The 12,172-nt window shown below is 45.2% G+C and overlaps 1 protein-coding gene across 2 annotated transcripts; it reads right to left on the reverse strand.

The window, feature by feature from the left end:
• Positions 1-383: 383 nt before the first annotated feature.
• Positions 384-11,785, reverse strand: smarcal1 (SWI/SNF related, matrix associated, actin dependent regulator of chromatin, subfamily a-like 1). Of its 2 annotated transcripts, XM_066686607.1 has the most exons (17): positions 11,225-11,785; positions 7,283-7,631; positions 6,841-6,891; positions 6,451-6,711; positions 6,279-6,329; positions 5,711-5,894; positions 4,688-4,838; positions 4,285-4,446; positions 3,800-3,865; positions 3,434-3,574; positions 3,039-3,257; positions 2,564-2,634; positions 2,274-2,376; positions 1,637-1,819; positions 1,238-1,338; positions 1,060-1,156; positions 384-771 (listed from the first exon to the last, which is right to left on the reverse strand). In XM_066686607.1, exons 1-17 carry the CDS (start codon positions 11,471-11,473, stop codon positions 580-582), a joined length of 2,631 nt encoding a protein of 876 aa, XP_066542704.1. In that variant the 5' UTR covers positions 11,474-11,785; the 3' UTR covers positions 384-579. The 2 variants fall into 2 exon arrangements, with proteins under 2 accessions (XP_066542704.1, XP_066542705.1); XM_066686608.1 differs by lacking the exons at positions 384-771; positions 1,060-1,156; positions 1,238-1,338 and having other exon boundaries at positions 1,643-1,819; positions 2,261-2,376.
• Positions 11,786-12,172: the final 387 nt, after the last annotated feature.

Consider the following 12,172-nt stretch of genomic DNA (forward strand, 5'->3'; position numbering starts at 1 on the left):
GAGGAGTGTGGTGTGTTCTCTCTGTCTGCGTGGGTTTCCTTCGGGTGACTGTCTGTGAGGAGTGTGGTGTGTTCTCTCTGTGTCTGTGTGGGTTTCCTCCCACGCTCCAAAAACACACGTTGGTAGGTGGATTGGCGACTCAAAAGTGTCCGTAGGTGTGAGTGTATGTGTGTGTGTTGCCCTGTGAATGACTGGCGCCCCCTCCAGGGTGTGTTCCTGCCTTGCACTCAGTGATTCTGGGTAGGCTCCGGACCTACCGCGACCCTGAACTGGATAAGTGTTACAAACAGTAAATGAATGAATAAATGAATAATTAATCACTAAAAAATAGGCATTTACTGCAGCAATTCTTGCAACATGAGCTAAAAGAATGTTGAGCTTTATTAACAAATTTTAAACAATATTTACAACTACAAATACATCTTCAATAATCACATGCTCATGATACACATCTGCTCATGATACGCCAAAAAAAAACAAAACAAATCACATCCACAAGCTTGTGAAGTTTGAAAAGAAGAGCTCAGATGACAGTGTGTTAAGAATACTGAAGTTTTTTTTTTCCCTCAACAATTTGGGTTATCTACTAAAAAAGTCTTCAATACGTCTTTTCTTGCTGGGGCTCTCAGAGAAGTGATTTTCCTGGTGACCTGAGCTTGTGTGCTCTGTGTCCTCCCAGTCGTTTACAGCCTCCAGAAGCACTGACTCATCTATATCTTCCTCTGAGAATGACCTCTGGAACATCTCCTTGATTGTCTGCTGCTTGGGATCCTTAAAAATCAGAAAAACACTTGGCCTTTAGGGGTCTGTTAAGGTCCAATATTCGAATATTTCGTCCTAAAATGTGGCATGGACAGGTGTGTGCAAAGAAAAATTACTTCCTTTCATTTTTGTAAACACAAACGATGATCAACACATTACACATCCTCTAAACCCATTATATTTTCCATTTGTGAAGCGCTACAGAACTCTGATTTCTTTTACAGCATGTGTAGACTGATTTTTTTTTGTTGCTGGATTTGCTCCTACAGTGAGTCGGAATATAAAGTTTCGTCTAACCTTGCTATGGAAACTGGCACACTCTGCCTTGTCAGAAATGTTGGATTCACAGAGTCCGACCTGTTCTAAAACATTCATCTTCTCCTGGATCATGGGCCTGTGGACAGGGATGAGTCAGTTCGACAGCATAAAAACAAACGAAGGAAGTACAGTACTAAAAAAAGAGGAATTTAGTTACCAGAGGTAATCGTCAGCTGTGCCTTTGGCCACCAGGTAGTGAATATCCACACTGCTGGTTTGACCAATACGGTGCACTCTGTCTTCTGCTTGAATTAGTATCTGTTTCAAAAAAGTAAAAATATTACAAAATGCCTTACATACTGCACTACACTGTCTCCGTCTAGTTTTAAACGATTCACTGTTCTTAAAGAACATTTATCACAGTTATATTGATGTTAACCTGATTTTGTACTGGGCCTAGCACGATATGTGTGTTAGACATTTGCATTCACACATTTGGCGAAGTCCATAAAAGTTCTGGGCTACTCCTGATGTGGAAAAGGAGCTTAGAGGGATCAGCTTTATAAAAACATAACTAGTCCCTAAGGATTCAGTCCCACCTCAAATTAACACTAACCCCTGGGTTCCAGAAGAGTTCAGCAAACACCACAAGATCTGCAGCATGCAGCGTGAGGCCCATGTTCGCTGCTGTGATGGACAGCACTGCAACACAGCTCTGCTGTGAGAACTGAAACTTCTCACACAATTGCTGCCTCTCAGCTGAGGGTGTTGAACCATCGATTCGGATATAACAGACTCCCTGTAGTGTGTAAAAGAACAACATGAACAACATTTCAAAAACAACAAACCTAAAGCCCCTATTCAGAACAGGGCTCGACAGGGCTCTTCTGTAAACTTGTATTCAGACGGGACTAAAATTACAGGAGTACCACTGAGTTTACTGAAAAACGATAGGTCTTTCAGCTTGTAACATGGCATAAAACATGGCAATAAAACACAAGGACCACCTGTAAATGAGAAACTTATCCCAGGATCCCATTTAATCCTGTGAGAAATGGGCTTTTGTACAAAATATCTGTAGGGTTTAAAAAAATATAATAAACGTATTTAAATAAAAATAAGTCAAACAAATTAAGGTGTGGACATGCAAAAATGTTATTGCTCTATTCCTCCCACACACACAGACTGTAAATTGAATCTTTTTTGGTGTATGTTGAGTGACTGTGCGAACAAGTCTTACACTGCTCTGTTACCTTATCCGCCAGCTCCTGGCTTATGCTGTCCAAGACCCGTTTATGATGCGCAAACACCAGAAACTTCTCTCGTCCACACTCCAGCATGTCTGATATGTACTCCCTTAGGAAAGACCCACAACAAACAAACAGCAGGGAAGTGTAGCGTTCAAGGACATTGTCTCATGGGTTATACATCTTCCTTTCAGTAAGAAAACAAGATACAATTCCCATTCACTCATTAGATCATCAGTATTGAGGCGTTTTACTAATCTGTTGTTATGAAAGCAGTAGAGACATGTCATACTCACAAAATGGCTCTGATTTTGGCCTCTGCTGTATGGTTATAAAAGACCAGCAGAGCTTCTTTCTCCTGCATCTTCTGTAGAAACACACAAGCCCCACATCGGCATTTGCTGACAGAGTTGCAATATGTTACTTATAAGATTTGAGGCTAAAGGCTATGAAACAAATAATGTGTGTGTGTTTATGGATGTTGGTGCTTGGCTGACGCTGGATGATTATTTCTGGATTACAGGTAATAGTTTAAACTCATCCCAGAGACACTGGATGAAGCTCCATTTCTCACAAAAATACAGTTCACTTCTCCACAGTCAAATGCAGGTGAGATCTACCCCCCTGTGTCCCATGCTTGGCACAGAACTTCCCATTTTGTTTCATGCTTTCCTGGGGAGATTAACTGAAGGCCAATGTGGGCATGAAGTTTATGTAAAAGTATTTAAAAATGTGACAATTCGGCGATACTGTGTATCAAATGTCACTTACGTTGTGGCGTCCGCTGGCCAGTTCCTTGGCTGCTGCCGAGAGAGCAGCTTTAGTGCGTGCGTTGATACCATCTGTTGTCACGGTAACCACCTTTCTCTGCTTTGCAGGAAGCTGTGAGAGCACGTCGGCCTTAAGTCGCCTCAACATTAGAGACTCCTCCAACAGCAGCTTCAACTCGGTCAGGTGTGAGGAGCCCGAATAGTCCCAACCCCAGGGGAGCTAAAGAGAGAGCGGGAGAGAGATGGTGATGGATGGAAGTGGGGATGTAGAGCTGATAGAGCCCGACAGGGCAATGGGAAATATAGCCATGAATAATTATAGAACAAAAACACAGAGCAGTGGAGGCACCTCATTTAAACACATTAAAGCCCTTCAGCACTGAAGAGCTCCAGTACCTGCTTAGCATCACAGTATCTCTGACCAAACTCATGAAACCGAGGGAAGAGCGTGGGTCTCACAGCCAGTATCTGTGTGTAGAGCTCAGCCGGACGGGACATGGCGGGGGTTCCTGATAACAAAACCACTCTCTTAGCGGCCTGCCACGCAGCCAGAGACGGCAACAAAACAGTGATTCAGAATACACAGAGACAGGTTCAGCACAACAAACAGTGTTTACACCATGGTTCAAACTAGACTAACTGAGGCTTTTGAGCAACATACTACGGGGAAACATTCATAAATGGTTGTGGGTGAGTGCAGACTAATTGTGTTTTTGTGTCTGGACCCAGTGCAGTCTGGAGATAATGAGGAATTCATCAAACCTTCAAAAGAGGGAGAGCAGCCCTGCAGCGAGCAGTTTTAATGTTCTTTAGGAAGTGGGACTCATCCTGCACACACACACACACACACACACACACACATCAACCAATGTACACTGTATTTAGTACTACTTTAATAGACATGCCCTCAGCCTTTTTCTCTGGGCGAGGACTAACCTGCTGAAACAGCTGCACTCACAACTGAAGCTACAACTCTAATGAAGTTACCAAATAATGGAAGATTATTGCCACAAATTACTAGAGAACAGCAGCCAAGGTACAAACCTAATTTGGTCTTCAAAATGACCGCTACCACATTTCTATGCAACGCTACGTAAACACCAGTCAGTAGTTTGGGGCTCCTCGTTTTTGTTATTGTTCTCATTCTTATAATAATTATAATGACAATTGAGCTGTTAAATTCCATTTTGGTCGTTGGCAATTCCACAGACAATCTAAGTCCACTTCAACTACACAGAGCAGTGTACCATGATTAGGACGCCAAAGGGACTGGCTAAATGCTGCTTGTTCATCTTGCTGAGCAGGTCATAGCTGACGATGTTGACGAGGCCTGAGCGAAGGTTATCTTTCCCCTTCACCACCACGTTAATGCGATCTGCTTCTACTGAAGGTAACCAGCGTTGAAACGCCTGACACAAGCAAAAGAGGAAAAAATATACATTAGAATGTAAATCTTTGTCTGCCAGATTTAGCTAAAAAAAACCTAAAACAGAACAAGACACAAAATTCCTATTGTTTATTGTTGTATTTTGCAGCCATTGAGACAAGGCCAGTGTGTGAGCGAATGTGTGAGTGTGTGTCACCCTGCAAAGGACTGGCGCCCCCTCCAGGGTGTCTTCCTGCCCTGCGCCCAGTGATAAAGCCCCTTACCTCTGCCCATGTGAAGCGAACAGAGGATGGAGTGACTACCAGCAGTGGCCACTCTTTCCTGTAGTAGGCTGCGATACAGAGGGCCTGTATAGTTTTGCCTAGACCCATATCATCAGCCAGCAGTAGACGGCCTTCTCTGGACACAGCAAAGCTGCACAAAACAAGCAACATCGTAACAAATATTCATTTGTTTTTCTTCATATAAAACACAAACTTAATTTCAATGCTCTGTGGACGAGGGGATGTTAACCACTATAAGCTCCACGACCGTGAAAACATTAGACAAATGCTGTTATCCGTAGTAATTCACCATGGAAAGTGTATGTAACATTAAGTCTTGGCTAATAACATTACAGTGGTCTTTGTAATTCGTGTCTTCAATAGGCATCAAACCCTGAAATAGTGAAAATGGAAGTGGTGGGGGGACATTTTGTGGCGTCATTGTGTTTATAAAACTCCAAACAACAGCCTCCTTAAACTTCACCTGCTTTCACCTGTTTCACTGAATAAATAAGTAACGGTTAATTCTTAAAATCAACACAATGTTCTTGGTCTTTGTTCTTTGGTGGTGGATCGTCTACTGTTTATTTTTAAATAAAATGAAGGAGAAAAACACTGATGACAGTGTTATATTTTATGAACGAAACGCTGTGCTCCTTTTTTCATTTCTGCATTTATTACCTGCTCCATATTTTCTGTACAACACACTCACAGAATAAACACCACATGGAAACACAGACATTGATATGAAGCACCACAGCTTCTCCACACCTTCCACTGACAAGGGGGTGTTATTTGGGCTTTTCCTGTTTTTGAAATGCCACCAACACCACTGTGACCACGGCTCTATGGCTAATGGAGGTCCGGCAAAACAAGACTGGCCTCGTTTCTCTTTGCTCTCGTTTTTAAAATTATTTTTTTTCTCCAAACCCTAATAACCTTAAGACAACTTGTACCCGAGCGCACATTTGAATCCTACACGAATGCCACAATGGCTGAAACCCTATAGGTGACTGAACCTACTTGACACCATGCAGCTGAAAGGGCATGAGGCTGCGTGTGAGAGTGGAGTCAACTCCTGACAGATCAGCCTCGGGGATCTCAGAGTCTTTAGGATGGCTCTTCTCAAACTGGGACGAGAAAACCTGCAGCACGGCGCGTGGCAAGGGTTCGATCTCCACAGAAGGAATGTCGTTTAGAGCCTCCACTGCTCACACAGATTAGGACGAGGAGAAATAAAAAAAAAACACACATCAGTTACGCCAATTTTATTTCAGACTGAGCGCACTAGATTGAACGCTGCTGATCCATGGCTTACTCCTAAACAATGGCAGTCAGATTCCCAATCAGCACTTCCTCCCTATGAAGCTATGAATGCAATGAATCAAGGCCTCAGGAGGCTCTGCATATCTGAGCATGATGATTTGGAACCGGCCCTTCCTAGTGTCAGTATTAAATAAACGTTATTTTACCAGAGAGTTATTAATTACATAAACATGAGCTGATCTAATAACTATCTAAACAAAGCTTTCAGATGTATTTCTCAGTATATTTCACTTGCAAGGCCTCACAAGACGAGTTAAATACTCACTTAGCTTTCCATAATCATCGAGCTGGAAATTCCACTTCCTTGTGTTCATGTCTTTAACAAAAATAAAAGTTATTTAAAACAACATTTCTGATTTAAACAAAGAACGTAACCAAACAGAACAATTAATGTCACTATGTCATAGTTTTAACCTGAAATATTAACGATGTCTCACCATAATTTTTAGAAGGCATCTGTTTGAAGACGCCTATAACATCTGCATGGTATCCAACATCCACCTCCAGGCGAGAGCAGGAGACGAGGGTGTATTTGCCCTTCACTGTGGCCCCAGGTTTCTGCCAGCCTTGACACAGCTTCATCAAGGCAGTCAGGGCTGCAGCATCTTTGGGGCGGCTTCTGGTCGCCGACAGATCCAAACCCTCCATTCCTTCCAGAGCTTTCAGAGAAACAGAGGGGATGCCTGCTGCCTCCTCCACTGAGAGGAGATAAAATCACAGCGCTTTGAGTAAATTAAGCCTGATACACAGCTGTAAGACTAGTGTAAGACTCTACAGTGGGGAAAGCACAACAGATGTGATCTCTGGGGAGTGCAATGAAGACCTACTTAAGATCTTATAGTCCTCGAGGCTGAAGTTCCACATCTTTGTCGCTGGATCTGTAAAAGAAGGTTCATTTCTTTGTTGAAAAACACAATAGAAAACGTAACATTTTATATCAACAATTTGTAGCATATTATAAAATCATCTGAGTATTATATGATTTTATAATGAATTAGGAAATAAATAACAACTGTAATGTTCATCATTCCCCCTCTGAACTATCATTTCTAAACATTATTTTAATATAAACGGTGTATTAATAAACATAAATAATAAAATAACTTCACTCCTATCCAATAATTAATAATGTACGGCAACAGAGTGTTCAATTTTTGCTGATGGTGGGATTTAACAAAGCCATGTGATCCCTGTGTGCGTTTATCAGATTCTAACGTTAATTATCACAAATAAAGAGTGAATTTTTAGCTGCAGCTATGTGTTCCTCACCATAGTTCCTGGACGGTATATTTTTGAACACAGCGATGAGTTCTGCATGGTAGCTGACTTCTACTCTGAAACGCTCCTCTGAATGTGGCACACATCTCCCCCTCACAGACACGGCTGTTCTTTTAGAAGTCCCAGCACAGCCAGCGTCTGAAAGTTTAGGTGATTGTTTGACAGAAGTCTGGGCAGACTTCCCCTGGCTCTGTCCGTAGAAAGTGCCAGCCTTAAAAGCCGGCTTCACTGCGTCGGGTTTAGGCCCAGGAGGTTTGAAAGTAGCCAAAGGAGCCGACGTCTTAGACTCGTTGCCTGGAAGGGGTCGTTTAGGAACCGGGAGGGCGTCTATGAGTTGGGCCTGAAACATAAGAAAAATATCACACCCTGGGATTCAGTGCAAAAGATGGAGACTGCACTTGATCTAATTTTCATTTAAAACAAACATTAAGCACAAGTTATTCATTCATTGTTTTCTTGTATCAGAGAAATATAAACATAGCACCAAAAGTAAGGAGATGTGTGTTTAGTAGGTTATTTCTTTGCTGTAACAATGCTTCTTTGTAATAAATCTTACACCGCTGGAGCCTGTTAATTTCAAATTATTCATGGGCGCAACCCACACACTCAGTTCTACTGCTCATTACAAATGTGGCACCATTTAAAAGGGAAATTAACAGGCTCCAACGGTGTAAGATTTATTACGAAGTCTGTGAGGAGTGTGGTGTGTTCTCCCTGTGTCTGCGTGGGTTTCCTCCGGGTGACTGTCTGTGAGGAGTGTGGTGTGTTCTCCCTGTGTCTGCGTGGGTTTCCTCCGGGTGACTGTCTGTGAGGAGTGTGGTGTGTTCTCCCTGTGTCTGTGTGGGTTTCCTCTGGGTAACTGTCTGTGAGGAGTGTGGTGTGTTCTCCCTGTGTCTGCGTGGGTTTCCTCTGGGTGACTGTCTGTGAGGAGTGTGGTGTGTTCTCCCTGTGTCTGCGTGGGTTTCCTCCGGGTGACTGTCTGTGAGGAGTGTGGTGTGTTCTCTCTTTGTCTGCATGGGTTTCCCCCGGGTGACTGTCTGTGAGGAGTGTGGTGTGTTCTCTCTGTGTCTGCGTGGGTTTCCTCCGGGTGACTGTCTGTGAGGAGTGTGGTGTGTTCTCCCTGTGTCTGTGTGGGTTTCCTCTGGGTAACTGTCTGTGAGGAGTGTGGTGTGTTCTCCCTGTGTCTGCGTGGGTTTCCTCTGGGTGACTGTCTGTGAGGAGTGTGGTGTGTTCTCCCTGTGTCTGCGTGGGTTTCCTCCGGGTGACTGTCTGTGAGGAGTGTGGTGTGTTCTCTCTTTGTCTGCATGGGTTTCCCCCGGGTGACTGTCTGTGAGGAGTGTGGTGTGTTCTCTCTGTGTCTGCGTGGGTTTCCTCCGGGTGACTGTCTGTGAGGAGTGTGGTGTGTTCTCCCTGTGTCTGTGTGGGTTTCCTCTGGGTAACTGTCTGTGAGGAGTGTGGTGTGTTCTCCCTGTGTCTGCGTGGGTTTCCTCTGGGTGACTGTCTGTGAGGAGTGTGGTGTGTTCTCCCTGTGTCTGCGTGGGTTTCCTCCGGGTGACTGTCTGTGAGGAGTGTGGTGTGTTCTCCCTGTGTCTGTGTGGGTTTCCTCTGGGTAACTGTCTGTGAGAAGTGTGGTGTGTTCTCCCTGTGTCTGTGTGGGTTTCCTCTGGGTAACTGTCTGTGAGGAGTGTGGTGTGTTCTTCCTGTGTCTGTGTGGGTTTCCTCCGGGTGACTGTCTGTGAGGAGTGTGGTGTGTTCTCCCTGTGTCTGCGTGGGTTTCCTCCGGGTGACTGTCTGTGAGGAGTGTGGTGTGTTCTCCCTGTGTCTGCGTTGGTTTCCTCCGGGTGACTGTCTGTGAGGAGTGTGGTGTGTTCTCTCTGTGTCTGCGTGGGTTTCCTCCGGGTGACTGTCTGTAAGGAGTGTGGTGTGTTCTCCGTGTCTGCGTGGGTTTCCTCCGGGTGACTGTCTGTGAGGAGTGTGGTGTGTTCTCCCTGTGTCTGTGTGGGTTTCCTCTGGGTAACTGTCTGTGAGGAGTGTGGTGTGTTCTCCCTGTGTCTGCGTGGGTTTCCTCTGGGTGACTGTCTGTGAGGAGTGTGGTGTGTTCTCCCTGTGTCTGCGTGGGTTTCCTCCGGGTGACTGTCTGTGAGGAGTGTGGTGTGTTCTCCCTGTGTCTGTGTGGGTTTCCTCTGGGTAACTGTCTGTGAGAAGTGTGGTGTGTTCTCCCTGTGTCTGTGTGGGTTTCCTCTGGGTAACTGTCTGTGAGGAGTGTGGTGTGTTCTTCCTGTGTCTGTGTGGGTTTCCTCCGGGTGACTGTCTGTGAGGAGTGTGGTGTGTTCTCCCTGTGTCTGCGTGGGTTTCCTCCGGGTGACTGTCTGTGAGGAGTGTGGTGTGTTCTCCCTGTGTCTGCGTTGGTTTCCTCCGGGTGACTGTCTGTGAGGAGTGTGGTGTGTTCTCTCTGTGTCTGCGTGGGTTTCCTCCGGGTGACTGTCTGTGAGGAGTGTGGTGTGTTCTCTCTGTGTCTGCGTGGGTTTCCTCCGGGTGACTGTCTGTGAGGAGTGTGGTGTGTTCTCCCTGTGTCTGTGTGGGTTTCCTCTGGGTAACTGTCTGTGAGAAGTGTGGTGTGTTCTCCCTGTGTCTGTGTGGGTTTCCTCTGGGTAACTGTCTGTGAGGAGTGTGGTGTGTTCTTCCTGTGTCTGTGTGGGTTTCCTCCGGGTGACTGTCTGTGAGGAGTGTGGTGTGTTCTCCCTGTGTCTGCGTGGGTTTCCTCCGGGTGACTGTCTGTGAGGAGTGTGGTGTGTTCTCCCTGTGTCTGCGTTGGTTTCCTCCGGGTGACTGTCTGTGAGGAGTGTGGTGTGTTCTCTCTGTGTCTGCGTGGGTTTCCTCCGGGTGACTGTCTGTGAGGAGTGTGGTGTGTTCTCCCTGTGTCTGCGTGGGTTTCCTCTGGGTAACTGTCTGTGAGGAGTGTGGTGTGTTCTCCCTGTGTCTGCGTGGGTTTCCTCTGGGTGACTGTCTGTGAGGAGTGTGGTGTGTTCTTCCTGTGTCTGTGTGGGTTTCCTCCGGGTGACTGTCTGTGAGGAGTGTGGTGTGTTCTCCCTGTGTCTGCGTGGGTTTCCTCCGGGTGACTGTCTGTGAGGAGTGTGGTGTGTTCTCTCTGTGTCTGCGTGGGTTTCCTCCGGGTGACTGTCTGTGAGGAGTGTGGTGTGTTCTCCCTGTGTCTGCGTGGGTTTCCTCCGGGTGCTCCGGTTTCCTCCCACACTCCAAAAACACACGTTGGTAGGTGGACTGGAGACTCAAAAGTGTCCAAATGTGTGAGTGAATGTGGGTGTGTGTATGTCGCCCTGCGAAGGACTGGCGCCCCCTCCAGGGCCTTGCACCTAATGATTCCGGGTAGGCTCCGGACCCACAGCCGCCCTGAACTGGATAAGGGTTACACACAGTAAACTTGGTAGTGAACGTACATTTTATTGATTTTTCAATCAATCAAATCAATCACGTTATTTATATAGGGCTTTTCACAACAGAAAGTTGTCACAAAGCAGCTTTACAGAGAGACCCGGGTCCAAGCCTCCTATGAGCGAGCCAGGGACAACCGTGGCAAGAAAAACTCCCTCGGTGCATGAGGAAGAAACCTTCGAAGGAACCAAAACTCATACAGGAAACATCGAGCTGTCTTTTAAAGGTGAAAGAATGGACAGAAACACATTTAGACTTGTCTAGATCTCAAGCAATTGTGCAGCCTGATATTCTCATTTCTTAAAGGCTACAAACTCTTTACCAAACCACTGACAGGCCTTACACAGTCAGGAGCCCCCTGTTTGTTTACATTACTTTTTTTAACTCTTGTATATACTCATATCTTTTAGAAATATATTCTAAAAATACCTTTCTTGGGATTTTACTAGAAATATAACACGTGAACAAATGTGTTATTCGTACCTGTCTGGCAGGGGCTGTGCTGCTTGCTGATGGTTTTGTGTCTCTGTTTAAATTATATTGGGGTGTGTATTTTCTGGAAGGCCCTGCTGAATGGGAAGCCTGCTGCTTTGAGCAAGGCTCGCTGTGAGAAGGCTGAGGAGGCAGAGCTTGTGGATTTCCCTGTGCGAGTCTCTCAGCTCTTCTGGCCAGGGCTCTCTGTCTGTTTTCCTCTATTTTTCTCTGCTGTTCTGGGGTCAGAGTGCTGGACATAACTGCTGTAATGTAAAACGTTCAGCTCGACATCAAGAGAACATTCTTAATAAATAGAGCGCATTGAACCTGAAAGAGATCCGCTGTATGTTTATTTACAGACACTCAGTTCACTGCAGGAGCCGTGAATTTAAGCCCTGATACTTCAGCTCCTCCGGTGTGTGTCTGAAGCGGCTTTTTACACATAATCCTCCGTTTATTCTCTCTTGTACTGAGCGCCAGAAACCTGACAAACTTCGTGTTAAAATACTTTAAAAATAAATAACTTCAGCTCTGCTCCTCACTTTGCTCTCCCTGCTAACCGCCTTCAATTCCAGCGGATATGACGCAAGAGAGGGCGTGACGTAACACGTATCATCTATGTAGTACGGAGCCCTGTTGTTGCCATCCCTTCAAAATATACCCTTTTTACCCACGTCTGTGAAATTTTGGTCAAAATTACACAAGGTTCAAATAACGCAGCCATTGTGGGAAACCAGTTCTCTCTGGTTTGTTTACGTTCTGCGTCTTTTAAGGTGAAACGGTATGTTTAAGAAGTTGTAGTTGAACTTGTCTCTCTCTTAATAATTAACAAAATAACAAAATAATTTGTGTTGTATAGTTTTGTAGTACTTTCGCTAATGCAGTTAGTATAATTACCCCAACTTCCGGCCACTTTAATTACAATATCGGAAATCTTAGCTAACTGTAAATAAATAG

The sequence above is a fragment of the Hoplias malabaricus genome, chromosome 12, assembly GCF_029633855.1.
Source record: "Hoplias malabaricus isolate fHopMal1 chromosome 12, fHopMal1.hap1, whole genome shotgun sequence".
Classification (NCBI taxonomy): domain Eukaryota; kingdom Metazoa; phylum Chordata; class Actinopteri; order Characiformes; family Erythrinidae; genus Hoplias; species Hoplias malabaricus.

Coding starts and splice junctions, on each gene's coding strand:
- smarcal1 (XM_066686607.1), bottom strand. CDS start 11,473: ATGTCCAGCACTCTGACCCCAGAACAGCAGAGAAAAATAGAGGAAAAC. Junction 1,339..1,636: donor AACTCTTCTGGAACCCAGGG/GTTAGTGTTAAT, acceptor TTTTTGAAACAG/ATACTAATTCAAGCAGAAGA. Junction 772..1,059: donor GTGCCAGTTTCCATAGCAAG/GTTAGACGAAAC, acceptor CTGATTTTTAAG/GATCCCAAGCAGCAGACAAT.